The 18006-nt window shown below is 40.5% G+C and overlaps 2 protein-coding genes across 2 annotated transcripts; both read right to left on the reverse strand.

Annotated features, from left to right (window-relative positions):
• Window positions 1–368: 368 nt before the first annotated feature.
• On the reverse strand, window positions 369–5550 carry LOC148689809 (uncharacterized). The gene has a single exon (XM_088687810.1). The coding sequence runs from the start codon at window positions 5513–5515 to the stop codon at window positions 3716–3718; it is 1800 nt and encodes a 599-aa protein (XP_088543936.1). The 5' UTR covers window positions 5516–5550; the 3' UTR covers window positions 369–3715.
• Window positions 5551–8379: 2829 nt separating this feature from the next.
• LOC137731571 (transcription factor MYB8) lies at window positions 8380–10751 on the reverse strand. Its single transcript, XM_068470710.2, has 3 exons — window positions 10241–10751; window positions 9784–9913; window positions 8380–9350 (listed from the first exon to the last, which is right to left on the reverse strand). The coding sequence occupies exons 1-3, from the start codon at window positions 10368–10370 to the stop codon at window positions 8897–8899; spliced, it is 714 nt and encodes a 237-aa protein (XP_068326811.1). The 5' UTR covers window positions 10371–10751; the 3' UTR covers window positions 8380–8896.
• Window positions 10752–18006: the final 7255 nt, after the last annotated feature.

Raw genomic sequence — 18006 nt, forward strand, 5'->3', positions numbered from 1 at the left:
GAAATGTATTTGTGAATTGGTTTTGGTGTGTGTTGGCTTTTCTTGGGAATTTGGATGGTTGGAAGCTTTGGAGTTTCAAAGCTTCAAGGATTTGGGGAATTCTCTTCCAATTTGGGAGTAGAGAAATGTATTTGTGAATTGGTTGATGCTTGATACCTTGATGGAGAAGCCTATTTATAGGCTTTGAGAATGAATCACCACCACAAAATATTTTTTTCCTTTCCAAGCACCATTGCCTAATTTTCCCACTTAATGCAATATTGAAATTGAAGTGGTGTAACTTATGGCCTAATTTCCCACTTAATACCATTTTAAACTTGAAGTGGTCTAACTTATGGCCTAATTTCCCACTTAATGCAATATTGAAATTGAAGTGGTGTAACTTATGGCCTAATTTCCCACTTAATACCATTTTAAACTTGAAATGTGTATGCTTTGTCATTGCCCAAATGAGAAAAACTTGCTTTGATCCGTAATGGATTGAAATGTGCTTGCCTTGTCATTGCCCAAAATGAGAAGAAAAACTTGTTTAATCCTTCAAGGGTATTTCTTCCTATTTTGTTGAGTCACACGCCATGTGTACAATTTGTACAACACGTGGCGTATGCCATGTATGCCTTGACACGTCAAAACTTTAATGCATTGGTGAACATTTGTTTTACTGAAATTTCGATGTCTACAAATGCCCCCACTTCAAGGCGCGTCGTAGACATGTGCTTGTCACGTGTAGAAGATGCGTTTTGAAGTCCCTTAATGTAGATGTCAACCCAAGGGCCGTCGAGGCTTGATCTTGAATTGGGCTGGAAATTTCTTCAAGGGCCATTGAGGCTTGATCTTGAGTTCGACTGGAAGATTTTCTGGTTTCCTCCAATCGTTGATTTTCCACAGGCTTAGTCTTGAACTGGGCTGGAAAATTCTTTTGGTCTCCCCCGAAGGTCTGAACTTACTCCTTTTATCTGGAGTTGAATTTGATTCAAGGGTGGTGAACACTTGATTTTGAATCGGACTTGTGATTTCTTCAAGGGCCATTGAGGCTTGATCTTGAACTGGGCTGGAGGATTCTTCTGGTCTCCTCCGCTCATTGATTTTCCTTTGTGCTACTCTTGAACTGGGCAGCAGGATTCTTTTGGTCTCCCCCGAAGGTCTGAGCTTTACTCCTTTTTTCTGTTTCTTTGTTCAATCTCTCCAATTCGTATTGAAGAGGGTTAGAGGATAGCTCAGCATATGCAGTCGTTGTTTGTCTCCACATGCTTTAATGTATCATTTTCACTTGCCTTACTTGCTCCCCTTTGCAGAAGTGGTATTTCCTTATGCAGGTTTAGCATCTTCTCTTGTAGTATTTGTCCTCTGATGCAGGAGTTGAATGCAAACCTTGCATTTGAATGGACCCTCACTTCTTGGTGGCAGCGCAAGTTTGAGTGGAGGTTCCGACATATTGCTTTCTCTGTCCTTGCCTTGGCAGGTGAGAACAAGGGCAAAGGAAAAGACAGGGAAAAAGCATGATATGAGATACCTTTGCTTTCGCCCTTGATGATATGAGATACTTTTGCTTTTGAAGAAGCAGCGAATGAATCAGCACATATATTTGTTGTGCTTGTCTCCACATGCTTCGACTGGAAGTACTGAGATGACATTTGTATCATCTAGTGACATTTCATTAACGAGTGGAATCACCCATCTTTGGCAAACTGGCACGTATGCAACTTCATCTTTTCCTAGTGTCATACTCGAGGCTAGATTGGCGAGAGCGTCTGCCATTTGATTTTCCTTTCTTGGCACATGTTCTAGTGTCACAGCTTCGAACTTTTGTAGCAGTTGGGTCGCTAGCCGGAAGTATGGGACGAGATCATCTTTCCTCACCTCATATTCAATTAAGAGTTGATTGATTATGAGCTTGGAATCGCCATATACCTCAAGAGCTGTGATTTCCATGTTGATCGCCATTTGGAGCCCGATGATCAATGCTTGGTACTCAGCAACATTGTTGGAGCATAGCTCATTCAGTTGGAAGGAGTAAGGTAGTATTTGCCTTTGTGGCGACATGAATACTACTCCTGCCCCCGCTCCGTCTACTCGTGCGGATCCGTCGAAGAACATCGTCCATGTTAGGAAGATGTCGATGTAGAACACCTCCTCATCAGGCAAGTCGTCTGAGATTTTCCAATCAGCCGGGATTGGATGATCGGCAAGGAAGTCTGCTAGCGCTTGTCCCTTGACGGCTTTAGCTGGGACGTAGATGATCTCATATTGATTAAGAAGCAAAGCCCATTTAGCAAGTCGCCCTGTCAAGACTGGCTTAGTCATAACGTATTTGACAGGGTTGGCTTTAGCAACCAAGTGGATGGTGTAAGCATGCATGTAATGTCTGAGTTTCTGAATGGCAAACACCAAAGCGAGGCACATCTTTTCTATTGGGGAATAGTTCAACTCAGAGCCGGTGAGAGTTCGACTGAGGTAGTAAAGTGCTCCTTCTTTTTGGGATTCATTCTCTTGCGCCAAGAGTGCTCCGATTGAACTTTCCTGAGCAGCAATATACAATATGAGTGGTTTCCTGGGCACAGGTGCCCCCAGGATAGGTGGACTTTACAAATATTTCTTTATGCTTTCAAAAGCATTATGGCATGCTTTGTTCCATACGAATGGAACATCTTTCTTCATAAGGCGACTAAACGGTTGACAACACCCTGCGAGGTTGGAGATGAAGCGTCTGATGAAGGCTAGCCGTCCTTGTAGACTTTTCGGCTCGTGCAGGTTTCTTGGCTCGGGCAGACAAGGTGCGTTTAGTGCCGTTTGCAGTTTCAGCTCGTGCAGGCAATGAGCGTTTTGGTCCTTTCTGCAGTTTCAGCTCGTGCAGGCAATGAGCGTTTGGTGCCATTTGCAGTTTCAACTCGTGCAGGCAATGAGCGTTTCAGCTCGTGCAGGCAATGAGCGTTTGGTGCCATTTGCAGTTTCAACTCGTGCAGGCAAGGAGCGTTTGGTGCCGTTTGCAGTTTCAGCTCGTGCAGGCAAGGAGCGTTTTGGTGCCGTTTGCAGTTTCAGCTCGTGCAGGCAAGGAGCGTTTGGTGCCGTTTGCAGTTTCAGCTCGTGCAGGCAAGGAGCGTTTGTTGTCACCTTTTAGGCTCATGCGAACGAGGAGCTTGTGGTGTCGTTTGCAGTTTCAACTCGTGCAGACAAGGAGCTTTTGTTGTCACCTTTTAGGCTCGTGCGAACGAGGAGCTTATGGTGTCGTTTGCAGTTTCAACTCGTGCAGACAAGGAGCTTTTGTTGTCACCTTTTAGGCTCGTGCGAACGAGGAGCTTGTGGTGTCGTTTGCAGTTTCAACTCGTGCAGACAATGAGCTTTTGTTGTCACCTTTTAGGCTCGTGCGAACGAGGAGCTTGTGGTTGTCGCCTTTTATGCTCATGCGGACGAGGAGCTTTTGGTTGTCGCCTTTTAGGCTCGTGCGAACGAGGAGCTTGTGGTGTCGTTTGCAGTTTCAACTCGTGCAGACAAAGAGCTTTTGTTGTCACCTTTTAGGCTCGTGCGAACGAGGAGCTTGTGGTGTCGTTTGCAGTTTCAACTCGTGCAGACAAGGAGCTTTTGTTGTCACCTTTTAGGCTCGTGCGAACGAGGAGCTTTGGTTGTCGCCTTTTATGCTCATGCGGACGAGGAGCTTTTGGTTGTCGCCTTTTAGGCTCGTGCGAACGAGGAGCTTTTGGTTGTTGTTGTGGATTTGTCAAGCGATCTGGGAGAGGCGTTCCTCACAATCTTCATAGGAAGGAGCCATGACCGAGTGATTGAAAAAGTCTTCTGGGAAGAAATCGCGCATCGTGATGGCAACGGACGATCTTTGTGTCATAATTTCATCATCCTCAACATTTTCATGTAGCTTTGAAGGTTGACGGTAGCTGCTTTGCCCCCTTTCCGATTGGTGAACTTGTGGAGGAGACCTATGTTTCTTGTGCATTTTCTTTGGAGTGACATAAGTCCATCCTTCAACTTCACTTGACTTGACTGACATGGTTTTGGAGCATGCCCCCAGCGGTTGAGGTGAAGATTTTGAGTTCAAAGAGCCAGAAGTGACGGATGTATAGTTTGATTTCACCACATCATTAAGATCTAGCTCGATGATCCCTTTCTGAGCCAACTTCATGATGAGGTCTTTTAGCACAAAGCACTTTTCCGTCGGATGACCAATGAAGCGGTGGAATTTACAGTACCTTGGACTGTCAGTACGGTTCATCTCCTCCGGCCGTTTGCACTCAGGTAGGTCGATCACCTTTTTGTCAAGCAAGTCATCTAACATGGCAACCACGTCAGAGTCGGGGAATGGATAAGTCTTCTCCTCAAGCTCCTTCAAAGTGCGTCTACGTATCTCTTGATCACGAAAAGCTTCGGTTTGAATCGCCTTGCCTCGTGTATGGATTTTGACTGGAGTTGTGTTGACCGTCATTGCTTCCTTGGTGGGTTCCCACGCAGCCTTATCCACCTTTGGCCCCAAAACTTTGTCATTCTTGTAGTCGGCGATCTGTTCTTTCTTCCCATGACGGGTGATGCTTAACTCCATATCATGGGCGCGGGTGGCTAACTCCTCAAATGTTCGTGGTTTGATGCCTTGAAGGATGTAGTGTAGTCCCCACTGCATGCCTTGAACGCACATCTCAATGGCAGAGGTTTCAGAAAGCCGATCTTTACAATCCAGACTTAAGGAGCGCCATCTATTTATGTAGTTGATGACAGGTTCATCTCTCCACTGTTTTGTACTGGTCAGCTCTAGCATGCTTACAGTACGACGAGTGCTGTAGAAACGGTTGAGGAATTCCCTTTCTAGCTGGTCCCAACTGTTGATAGACTCGGGTTCGAGGTCGGTGTACCAGTCAAAAGCGTTACTTTTCAGCGAACGTACGAACTGTTTGACAAGGTAGTCTCCCTCTGTCCCAGCATTGTTGCAAGTTTCAATGAAATGGGCGATATGTTGCTTCGGGTTGCCTTTTCCATCGAACTGCATGAATTTTGGGGGCTGATAACCCCTTGGCATCTTCAAAGCATCAATCTTCTTGGAGTAAGGCTTTGAGTACAGTACGGAGTCATGCGAGCTTCCTTCGTACTGTGTCTTGACAGTGCTTGCGATCATCTCCTGTAGCTGCTGGATAGAGAGAGATTCCATGAACGCCGTTGCTTGGTCTAGCTTCAGCTTCTCTTCGACTTTCTCCACTGGAGGCTCCTCTTCTTCGTCGACTTCTTTCTTTAATGGACCAACATTTGGGTCGACTTTCATGTCGAGCTGCGCATCTAGTTGGTTGATGAGTGCGGCGATCTGCAAATCCTTTTCTTCCACAGTCTGTGTAAGCTTTGCAATTGCTTCGCTCATTTGAGCCAGTTGTTCTTCAACAGAGGTGACACCGATGGTCATGACTTGTGCAACCAATAGACACGACTTTCCTTCAGACATCCATAGTGCTGATGAAGAACCCCATTGGCCGTTTTCGGGTGTCATCTTGTGCGCCTTAATAGCATGTTTTGGTGCCGCCAGCATGGTTAGGTTGAAGACCGACTCGCGCCTTTGGTGCTGCTCTTGCTTGCTTGGCGGTATCAACTTTGCAGCAGCATGTTGAGGAGTGGTTGTGGCACCAATGGATGCTCCATTTGTGGCGGAAGTGCTTATGCTTCTTCCCTTGGTGGTTGCAAGAACAGCTTGTCCCTTGCTTGATGCCATTGATTTTGGAGGTGTGCTTTGGTTGTTGTCAACTCCGTAACCATGCTCCTTCAACTTCTTTTGAGTTTTGGTGAGGTCACGATCTTTGTCGTTGACGGTGTTTGAAACCTTCTTTCCAAGATTTGAAGAGGAAGCAAAGTCATGCCTAGCCTTTGACATGAGTTCGTAGGCATTTGGGTCAAAGCCTTCTTCGGTCTTCTTAGTTGGAAGAGAGCTTGGTTTCACTTTGACGCCATGTTGTGCCTCCAGACGGTTGATGAGTTCGGCGGTTTGCAAGTTTTTCTCCTCTGCAGTCTTTATCAGCCTTGCAATTTTTTCCTTCATCTGAACCAGCTGTTTTTCAATGGAGGTAGTGCCGATAGTCATGACTTGTTCTTTGTTTGAAGCCATGGACTGTGCTTGAATATCTTGAACGGAGACAGAGATGAGAGGTAGAGATTGTCCCATTGGGCGTGCCAAATTTGTGAACACGAAAGATTCCTTGAAACAAGAAACCAGAATAACGTGTACAAAATAATATTTTTGTGTTTATGATTTTGGGGTTACGATCTCTCTCAAATTTGGTCCTCTGATTCTATCTTCGTAGGGTGTAGGTTTGTGGATGAGTTGTTGATCCAAAGGGCCGTCGGGGTTTGATCTAAGGATGAACAGTTGATGAACGGATCTTCAAGGGGCGTTGGGCTTGATCTTGAAGAATGGGTGTATGGATTTCTTCAAGGGGCTTTTGGGCTTGATCTTGAAGGTTGATGGATGAGCAGATCTTCAAGGGCTTTTGGGCTTAGTCTTGAAGAACGATTGGATGTGTGGATTTGTTTGTGCTGTTGATCCAAGGGGCCGTTGGGGCTTGATCTTAGGATGAACGATGAACACTTTCTTCAAGGGCCGTCGGGGCTTGATCTTGAATAATGGTTGTGTGGATTTCTTCAAGGGCTTTTGGGCTTGATCTTGAAGGTTGATGGATGAGCGGATCTTCAAGGGCTTTTGGGCTTAATCTTGAAGAACGATTGGATGTGTAGATTTGTTTGTGCTGTTGATCCAAGGGGCCGTTGGGGCTTGATCTTAGGATGAACGATGAACACTTTCTTCAAGGGCCGTCGGGGCTTGATCTTGAATAATGGTTGTGTGGATTTCTTCAAGGGCTTTTGGGCTTGATCTTGAAGGTATTTCTTCAAGGGCTTTTGGGCTTGATCTTGAAGGTTGATGGATGAGCAGATCTTCAAGGGCTTTTGGGCTTAATCTTGAAGAACGATTGGATGTGTGGATTTGTTGAGGTTGTTGATCCAAGGGGCCGTTGGGGCTTGATCTTAGGATGAACGATGAACACTTTCTTCAAGGGCCGTCGGGGCTTGATCTTGAATAATGGTTGTGTGGATTTCTTCAAGGGCTTTTGGGCTTGATCTTGAAGGTTGATGGATGAGCAGATCTTCAAGGGCTTTTGGACTTAATCTTGAAGAACGATTGGATGTGTGGATTTGTTGAGGTTGTTGATCCAAAGGGTCGTTGGGGCTTGATCTTAGGATGAACAGTTGATGAACAATGAACACTTTCTTCAAGGGCCGTCGGGGCTTGATCTTGAGTTGGTGGAAGTTCTTCAAGGGTCGTTGGGGCTTGATCTTGAAGGAGGATTTGACGAAGAAACGAAGAGTGCTTTCTTGATCCTTCGGGATTTTCTTGAGAGCTTTAGAACTTTAAGGCTTCAAGGTTTTGGTGTGTAGAGAAATGTATTTGTGAATTGGTTTTGGTGTGTGTTGGCTTTTCTTGGGAATTTGGATGGTTGGAAGCTTTGGAGTTTCAAAGCTTCAAGGATTTGGGGAATTCTCTTCCAATTTGGGAGTAGAGAAATGTATTTGTGAATTGGTTGATGCTTGATACCTTGATGGAGAAGCCTATTTATAGGCTTTGAGAATGAATCACCACCACAAAATATTTTTTTCCTTTCCAAGCACCATTGCCTAATTTTCCCACTTAATGCAATATTGAAATTGAAGTGGTGTAACTTATGGCCTAATTTCCCACTTAATACCATTTTAAACTTGAAGTGGTCTAACTTATGGCCTAATTTCCCACTTAATGCAATATTGAAATTGAAGTGGTGTAACTTATGGCCTAATTTCCCACTTAATACCATTTTAAACTTGAAATGTGTATGCTTTGTCATTGCCCAAATGAGAAAAACTTGCTTTGATCCGTAATGGATTGAAGTGTGCTTGCCTTGTCATTGCCCAACATGAGAAGAAAAACTTGTTTTGATCCTCAATGGATTGAAATGTACTTGCCTTGTCATTGCCCAAAATGAGAAGAAAAACTTGTTTAATCCTTCAAGGGTATTTCTTCCTATTTTGTTGAGTCACACGCCATGTGTACAATTTGTACAACACGTGGCGTATGCCATGTATGCCTTAACACGTCAAAACTTTAATGCATTGGTGAACATTTGTTTTACTGAAATTTCGATGTCTACAGCATAGTTGCTATAAAAGATAGCATTCTAAGTCGAAACTGGCACTTTCTGCAGTTCTTTTTACAGGATCCATCTAAAATTTGGTGGGGTGCAATCACTTTCTTTGGATCCTAGCTAGTTATAAGAGAATAATCAATTAGGAGAATAACCAATAATTATTTATGGGAAGGAAGTACTGATTAAACCCAATTTCAAACAAGATTCAATTAATGAAATAAAGATATATCAAAGCTAGAAATACTGTAATTAAATGGAATATTCGGATGTTCATGTTCACAAATTTACATAGCAAATACATTTATTAATCACTTACCCAACTTTATGATAAATAAATTGGCTAATTTATCTAGCCAGCATCTCCGATCAAGTAAATATGCTTTCTTGTTGATACGTTCAGCTTCAGCCATCATCATCTGTTGCAAAGCCTTGTTATAAACTGATAGATTATCTTCAAGTCCAATGATTCCGAGCAACTGCAAGCCAACATTTTGAGATGCATGCAAGAAAGATTCTTGGAAGTACATTTGTCGCTCTTTTAAGGAACTGCATTGCAATTTTGGATCTCACGCTGACTTTCCAAGATATGCATCTTGCATTTTTACCCAAATAAGTAGGTTCTACAAAATTAGACTCTTTATATATCTCCAATTGATCAATATAATTATTTTCAATTTCATAAGCCATTTCAGCTAAAATTAATGCTTGTGGAAACCTTCCGATCCACATGGACGAAAATTCGATTATCTGAAGAGAGGAAGGATGGTAGATGAAGCAAATTCTGATGACTTCTTTGACACTTTGGACTCGAAATTTTGCTCCTCCTTGAGGTTATCAGGAACTGGATTAGACAAAGGAGCAGTTATTGTGAGGTCTAGGTTTAAATCAGGCAGCCGGCCACAAGAATCATCCTCTAAGCAACTTGTACCGTCCGATTCATGGTCACAATTATTATTACCACCGGATCTTGCTTGCAGCTGATAATTGGTAGGGTTTTTTAAAGCTGCAGACAATGTTGCAGTACTACTGACAGTTTGTGAATTTTGATGATGAAGACGAGGGAGATTGACGTTGTTCGGTCGATGATTATTTGGATCTATACCCATGTTCATAAGCTTTCTTCTCAAATGAGAGTTCCAGTAGTTTTTCACTTCATTGTCTGTACGTCCTGGCAATCTCCCAGCAATCAATGACCACCTAAAAAAATTTGCTAAATAGTTAAATTAATTAGTTAACACCAACAAATCTGTGAACTCTACTTATTTATGCATGGTGCAATTGCATACAGTAATAATTGATTATTCTTATTTGATCATTTGTCATAAGAAATAAAAGACAACGGGGGATAACTAAAATTCACACACTTTTCTTTTATCCTCATGCATACCCAATTTAATTTAGCACTTGGATTTAATAAAGTAAAAAAGAATTAATTGATAGAATTAAACAGTGATGTGTAGAGGAGAAATATTGTGTGTATAAATCAGTTCTCTTGAAAGAATTAGCTAGTAAGGACCGGTTGCCCTTGGATAAAGAAAAAAGATAATTGATAGAAATGAACAGAGATATACAGAAGGAAAAACATGGTGTGTATAAATCAGTTCTTTCAAAAGAATTAGCTAGCAAGTACCGGTTGCCTAGGAGTGCATGAAGCTTGATGATGAGATCTTCTTCATCTTCAGCAAAGTTGCCTCTTTTAAGGTCTGGTCGTAGATAGTTTATCCATCTCAGCCTACAACTTTTACCACAACGAAGTAGGCCTGAACCAAATTGCAAAAAGAAGAAAAAAGTAAAAGAGGTGGCAATTAATACTCATTAAATTAAATATCTTTTCAAAGTTCTCTGAAATTAATCAGAAGAAGAAAAGGAACAAATTAGCATTTGTTGGCTTAGTTAAAATAGAAAGAAGAGAGAAAAATATTGACGAGGAATTTAAGAAATCAAGGAATTAACTCCTTAATATGTAAATAGTTTACCATTCTGATGAATGTTTTTGCTATGATATTACCAAAAAAGATGTTTATATACATATATATAACCTGTTAATCCACAAATATACGTAAATTTACAAGTTCATAGTTAATTACCTGCAGCCTGAGGAAGGGTACGCCAACAACCCTCGCCATTTTTACGAATGTATTCAATGAGCTTCAGGTCTTCTTGCTTGGACCAAGCTCCTTTGTTCGTGTCCTGCTTATCGCAGCAGGGTTTCCTCATTCTAAAATCTTATAACTAACCTTAATTAATAACCTAAAAATTGGGGGGGGGGGGGGGGGGGGGTGGTGGGGGGTGGTTGTGGGTGGGGGAAGGGGGGAGGAAGAGAGAGAGAGAGAGAGAGAGGGACCAACTGCCAAGAAGCTAGCGCGGATTGGGTAGAGAGTTGAGGAACAAATGGAGGGGGGTTTTGGGTGGGGGAAGTGGGGAGGAAGAGGGAGAGAGAGGGGCCAACTGCAAGAAGCTAGCGCGGATTGGGTAGAGAGTTGAGGAACAAATGGAGGGGGGTTTTGGGTGGGGGAAGTGGGGAGGAAGAGGGAGAGAGAGGGGCCAACTGCAAGAAGCTAGCGCGGATTGGGTAGAGAGTTGAGGAACAAATGGAGGGGAGGGTAATGGTTTATACTATCAGATAGGTAGGTAGCTGTAGCTGCAAATGAATTGGATGGCCGGAAGCAAAAGGGTGGGTTGACTTGGACCGGTGGTTCGCCCATGCGTGATAATCAGTGGCCAATAGATACGACTGCGAGTCTCAACATTTTTGACAGAGATAGAGAGAAGAGAAGTGGATACACTGTGATATTACTGTTTGAAAATTATAATGCTTAGTGTATATCAGTATTAAGAGTGCGAATGTCATATTGTAGAACTGAAGGACTTTGTTTAGTAGTGAAATTTCAAATTACTTTATAATATCATAGTCAAGTTGGCCCATAACTATAACGTTACAACAAGGTTCAGCTTTAAGTTCTTATTTTTTTTTGTATTGGTAATGGATGTGTTAACGAGATATATTCAAGATGATATCCCTTGGTGTATCTACTTAAATTTTACGACTTAATTCTCATTGTATTGCATAACTGAAAATATATACAAGATACAATCCTTATTCCATATGGAAACAATAAACAATAAAGGACACAAACATATATCCTTCCTAATAAATGATTCCTAATATTTACAATATATATTTACATACCCTTTTAATTATTACTCATGGCAACATATCTTTTCGCAGAGGATATAGTGTTGATAGATGAAACAGATGAGGGAGTGAATGTGAAGCTTAACCATTGGCCATAACTATTGGAATCTAAAGGTCTTCGCCTAAGTAGGTGAAAGACAGAGTTTATGAAGTGCAGGTTCACTGGGAAAGGGGATCCAAAAAAAATAAGGGTGATGATTGAAGATCAGGAAGTACGAAAGAGTGAACGCTTTCATTATCTTAGATCTATCTTGCAAAAGAAATGAGAATTAGATGGAGATTTGTCAACCATAGATTACATGCTAAATGTATGAAGTAGAAGAGTGTATTGAGTATGTTGTGCGATTGTTGTATGACACTAAAATTTAATGAAAAATATTATAGGTTGACAATAAGGCCAACAATGCTTTATGGCACAAAATGTTGGGCAGTCAAAAAGTAACATGTGTAAAAATTGAGTATAAAGAAGATGAGAATGCTTAGTTGGATGTGTGAGCACACGAGAAATGATAGGATTAAGAACAAGGATATCCGAGGTAAATAGAAGTAGCCGCAATTGAAGATAAGAAAATCAGTTAAGGTGTTTGAACACGTGAACCTGTTGAGAAAGAAATCTCTGATTGATTTACCATATATTGTAAATTGATAATTAGTTATTTACTTCCTTATTTAGTCTTTGGTCAACCTTGATTATAGGCAATACAATAGGAATGTGTTGACTGATATGTCTATAAGAATTTTAACCTAGTTGAATGAATATACAAGGAAATACAATTTCAGTATAATCTGATTTCTTAGATGGTACTAGAGCATTGATCTGGGAAAACAACAAAACACAGCTCTAAGGAAGACACGATCATGGGCGACAAGGCAGACTCGAGGTCAACTATTCAAGGCATGATTGCTCATTCAAAATGGAAAAAGTCCAACCATCCGTTTTATCTCCACCACTCAAATTAACCTGGTGCAATCCTCGTGCCGCAGCCATTGGTGGAAGACAACTACAGCACATGGGTTTCATCCATGAGTATGGCCTTAACGATCAAGAACAAACTCAATTTTGTTGATGGGACTGACATGCCTCGATCAGAATCAAGGCGTGATGGCCGTCACGTGAAGGTGACGTAACCGAAAATGCAAGTGATGTAAGAAAAATGTAGATAAATTAAAAGTGAAACTAGAACTTAATTAAACTAGTAAAGTGAGTGTGCAGTAGTGGTTACAACCTTAAAACTACAAATATTCAGAGCATAGATAACATAAGGGTAAAGTAGATTTCCTACAGTAAAAGAAATCTGAAATCTATCTAAACAGTGTTTCTAGCACTGATAAAATTAATGTACCCTCGTAACAACGAGTACAAATTAATTACAAAAGCGAGAAAAAATAATTTAAAGTTGCACAGTCACGTCCACGTCACTTGCCAACAGGGGCACAAACATCCATTTACACATTCAGGGAGAAATTACATAGAAAATTAGGGATGGGTCGTCATAAGGACAATCACGAAACCAAGTGAAAACAATCCCGAGGAGTTGCAACAATGGAATTGTTGTAACAACTTGGTCAAGACATGGCTGCTAGGTTATATGTCGAAAGAGATTTTAGGGAGCGTCATCAACTACAAGGACGCTCAATAGATGTGTACCAATTTGATGAGAGGTTCTCACATGTGAATATAGTTCAATTGTTCCATGTTGAGAATGAGATCCATGATTGCATCTAAGGCAATATGAGTGTAAGTTCTTACTTTACTAAACTTAAAAGTTTATAGGATGAATGCGATACTTGTGTGCTCTATTCTAGCATGCAGTTGTGGAACAAAGAATGAGATGACCTTGTATGTTGAAACTTAGAAAACCATGAAGTTCCTTATGAGACTAAACGAATCGTATGTTACGGTTCGAAGCAATACTCTTCTTCTTGAACCACTGCCTACGGTGAACAAGGCATATACGTTGGTCCTTCGACATGAACACCAGGCAAAGGTTTCTAATGGGAAAAATACATAACCAGAGGTTGCTGTCTTTGCAGTGAAGAACTCGTCGCGAGAACCTGCGGCGAAGGACAATGAGGTGCGATATGGAAAGTGCAACAAAACTAATCACACCACCAAAAACTGCCGTGAACATCTCAAGTGCACCTTTTGAGGATGGAAAGGCCACACTTTCGAGTTCTGTCGAAAACGGAATGCAGCTACAGAGATTGAATCTAGTCACCCTTTTTCTTTAAAGGGGAATCAAGTTTCCTAACATGACAAGCAGGAGACAATGCCTAGTTTCCTATTCTATCAGGAGGATTGCAAGCAACTCTTTCAGATATTTTAAAGAATAAGTCATCATTTGCTAATCAAGTCGATAATCCTTTTAGTCATGAAGAACTTTCAGGTAAAGCCTTCTCTTTTCCATATAAAGGCACCAAAAGTATTTGGATCCTAGACAGTGGTGCCACGAATCACATAGTTTGCAGCCCTAGTCTGCTTACAAACTCACGGGTCGTTGACAATCATACCGTTGAACTGCTAAATGGTTCCGTTGTCAAAGTCACTCATGATGGAGAAGTTGTTTTCTCTCATAATCTTATTCTTGATAATGTCCTATGTGTGCCCATCTTTAGAATCAATCTAATATCCATCAGTAAACTAGCCTATGATTACTTATATGTCACCATTTTCTTAACCTGTTTTTATGTCATCCAGGACCTTCGCTCGGGGAAGATGGTTGGGACGAGAATTGAAAGGGAAGGACTCTACTACCTCGACCCATCGAAGAAAGGAACATGCAACATTATCCACACCGTCTCACCAAAGCTTTGACACCAACGCCTAGGACACCCATCTCATAAAGCCTCTTTGTTATTCCCATTTTTAAATAATGAGACTTGTGATTCGGACAAATGTTTAATTTGCCCATTGGCCAAACAAACAAGATTGGCCTTTCCATTAAGTTCTATTTCTACCAAATCATGTTTTGAATTATTGCATATTGATATTTAGGGTGGTTATCAGGTTGCTTCTCTTTCCGGTGCCAAATATTTTCTTACCATCGTAGATGACCATACTAGAAGCACTTGGGTTTATTTGATGAAGCATAAATCTAACACAAAAGACATCTTAGTCAAATTCATTCAAATGGTTGAGACTCAATTCAATACTAAAGTTCAAATCATGCGAAGTAAAAATGGCCGTAAGTTCAAACTTGACCAATTTTATGCTCTCAAATGCATTCTACATCAATCTAGTTGCGTAAACACCGGCACTTGCTCAATGTTGCTTGGGCTTTGCTTTTTCAAGCTTGTCTGCCAAAACATTTTTGGGGGGGATACGACTTTAGCCTTGGCTTTTCTCATCAATAGAACACCTACTCCACTTCTCCAAGGTAAAACACCCTACGAAAAACTGTTTCACAAAGCACCTAACTATTCCCATTTAAAAGTTTTTGGTAGCCAATGCTTTGCTTCTACACACGCCCAAAGGCTCTTTAAATTCGACCCCCGTGCAACCTAATGCATTTTTCTTAGATATTCTTATGGTCAAAAGGGTTATAAATTGTTCGATATAAAACAAAATAAAACATTTGTTTCCAGGGATGTTGTGTTTTTTGAAAACCATTTTCCATTCCAAAATCTTACCACTTCCGCTGCCCCATCCCCATCAAACACTTCACCCTCACCTATTTAGTTTGATTTGGACTCTCCCCTTGAGTTGCATCATCCAAGTTTTACAGCAGGAACCATTTTAGATACCAACTCTTACACACTTGCTGACCCCACCCCATCTCCATCTCATTTACTCACTCCAACTCCACCACCAAATACCAAACCAACCATTCTATTACCATACAAAACCCCTCTACCCCTTTGTGGCACCAGACAGACCAAACCTTCCACATTTTTGCAGGACTTTCACGTCAAGGTGGCCCTTACATCCCGTGTTGCTCCCACATCTTCCATAAGCATGGTCCAGTCATTAGGTACGCCCCACTCTCTATCTCGTTACTTATCCTATGACCGTCTATCCCCCACTCACAAAACCTTCATCACCAACCTCACCATTATCAAAGAACCCACCAGTTTTTCGCAGGCTATCCAGGATCCCAAATGACGTGACTCCATGCAACAAGAGATTGCTGCCCTCCAAGACAATCATACTTGGACTCTGGTGCCCTTGCCTCATCACAAACGTCCCATTGGTTGCAAATGGGTTTATAAGGTGAAGCTTAAACTGAAGACCTACATATGCTCCAGTCAAAATATGAGACTATGAAACAGAGGGTTAGGAAAAAAGGGGTAGAGAAAGACCTAGGAAGACTCAAAACACTTGGCGCAAAATAAAACACAGTGGCGTTTTAGAATTCATACAACCGACCCCCTAGTGGGATAATACTTGGTTGTTGTTGTTGTAGAGTCAAGTTGGCCCATGAGCGCAACGACTTTGCACATGAGTGAGAGGGCTTGTTAAGATTGTGAATCTTGTATTGGAGAATCAAAAGACCTTGCATATCTTTATAATGAGTTGGATTCCTCCCGATTTAGTTAGATACCATATATACATACATACATATATATGTATATATATATGTGTGTATGTATGTATTATTATTTTAAATATTTGAACTTAGTTGGTTAAAATCGTTCACCATTATATCTAAAATTCTGAATTTAATTCCTCTCACCACTTATATATTTTAAAATAAATACTGGACGGATACAAACTAGACACCCATATACCATAATTGAAACCCTAGCCTAACTGAGTCATATACTTGGCTTTTTCCTCCGTATCAATCAAATACCTGAAATTTCGTTCCCAAATTCGTCCTGTTATACCGTAACTAATAAATTAAAACCCTAGCCTAACCAAGTCATATACTTTTCTTTTTCTCATATCCGTCAAATCTATTTGGTATATTCTATTAACAAAATTCATCATTTCTGAAAACATATCTTCAAACATCTTTGAAGAACAATTTTTTTTTTTAAGTTCTAAAAACTTGTTTGGTGTGTGTGTGTGGATATATATATATATATATTTACGTGGTATCTAACTGAGAGTTGGATTCCTCCCCATTCAGTTAGATACCATATATTCAAAATTGTTATTGAATCTCTATGATTATCATGACCTTAACAATCTTAGTACAATTCGATGATTTTTTTACCAGAAAAAAAAAAAAAATCATGCAATTGTAGTAATTAAGATTAAAACTAGGTGGGGGTACAAAAAAAATATTGATCTAGTAAGGAGCTAAGTTAAACAATAGCATCTCAGCCCCTAATTAGACATATATATATTTATGTGCTCGAGCGCGAGCGAGAGAGAAATGGTGAAGACATCAATAAAAAGAAAAGGGAAAAAGAATCTCCAACTAGTGCATCCAATTATAACTGTATATACACACATATATTCACACACACACACGAACGCACGCACAAGTTTATTGATCTCTTACTCATCCTTAATTAAGCGTAGAATTCATATTGTGTAACCGTTTGATCACATCCATTAATAGCCTTCTGTGCTATTCTTGTGCAGATATTTCATCAACTGTAGTCTGTAGGTACAAAAAATGTAGGTAAGAATTCATCGTGTGAGCTGTTGATCGTGGTGTGATTGCACGATAATATGAATCAAGAACACCAGCAGTTTCAAAGATGGTTTTATTTAGGTGAACGTAGGTTCATGTTCAGTTAATCGTTATAGAGAAAATGGAAGGAATGAAGGGGGGAAGGTAGCAATAACAATGTGATCACATGCTCATGCATGCACGTTGACTGATAGCTTCCCATTTTTGTCATCCTCATCAGCATAAAAAGTATTAGTATAAATCTTACAAATAACCACTCCCCTCCTCCTTTATCCACAATATTTGGTACTGATTTTACCTACTTACCTACGTGCGTTAATTTGTCCCTTGTGCGCACCTTTCAGATAAGCATAGATTCAGCCAAATATAGCTGATGGTCCAGTAAACTAGATTCAGCCCCCATACACACACACACACTTACTGTTGAAAAAAATACAAGAAAATTATGCCATTTTGATAATAAACACGTGGACAGTTAGGTTGAGGTGCGGATATCTCAATTTTTTATTAATTAAGATATTCAAGCTCCACGAACCGGTGCAGCAGCAGTATATATATTGACTTGTCCCTCCCTGGATACAACAACCCAACTGAATTGTTGTGTGACTCAAACATATCCACACAAAAAGGAAGAGTCCAAAGCTCCACCACAAGAAAACCCTTCTTTGGCCAATAAGTAAAAATGGAAAAGATGGAGCAATGAAGAATAATTGTTGTAGAATAAATTGCTAGTGGGATAATGAATAAAAGGATGACGGAGAAAATGCTACTAATTGTAGATTTATTATTTCCCATAGGTTTTTTTTTTTAACAAATATTATCACCCATAGTTAATATAGTAATAAACAAAAATTAACAAGAAAAATGTTACAAGAGTTACAAAAGATGAAAGGCTAAAAGACTCCATCTTAATTCCCCACTAACAACAATAAATTTCTCACTAACAACAAATAAATGTCCCACTAAAATCAAACAATAACAATTTTATTTATTAGTTAATATTAAAAATGCACCAACACTTACACTACAGTCTTCAGTGTTTGGATAAGGATTATGGACTATAACCTCTGCT

This window comes from Pyrus communis, chromosome 16 (assembly GCF_041283825.1).
Source record: "Pyrus communis isolate YQ-2024b chromosome 16, ASM4128382v1, whole genome shotgun sequence".
Taxonomy (NCBI): Eukaryota; Viridiplantae; Streptophyta; class Magnoliopsida; order Rosales; family Rosaceae; genus Pyrus; species Pyrus communis.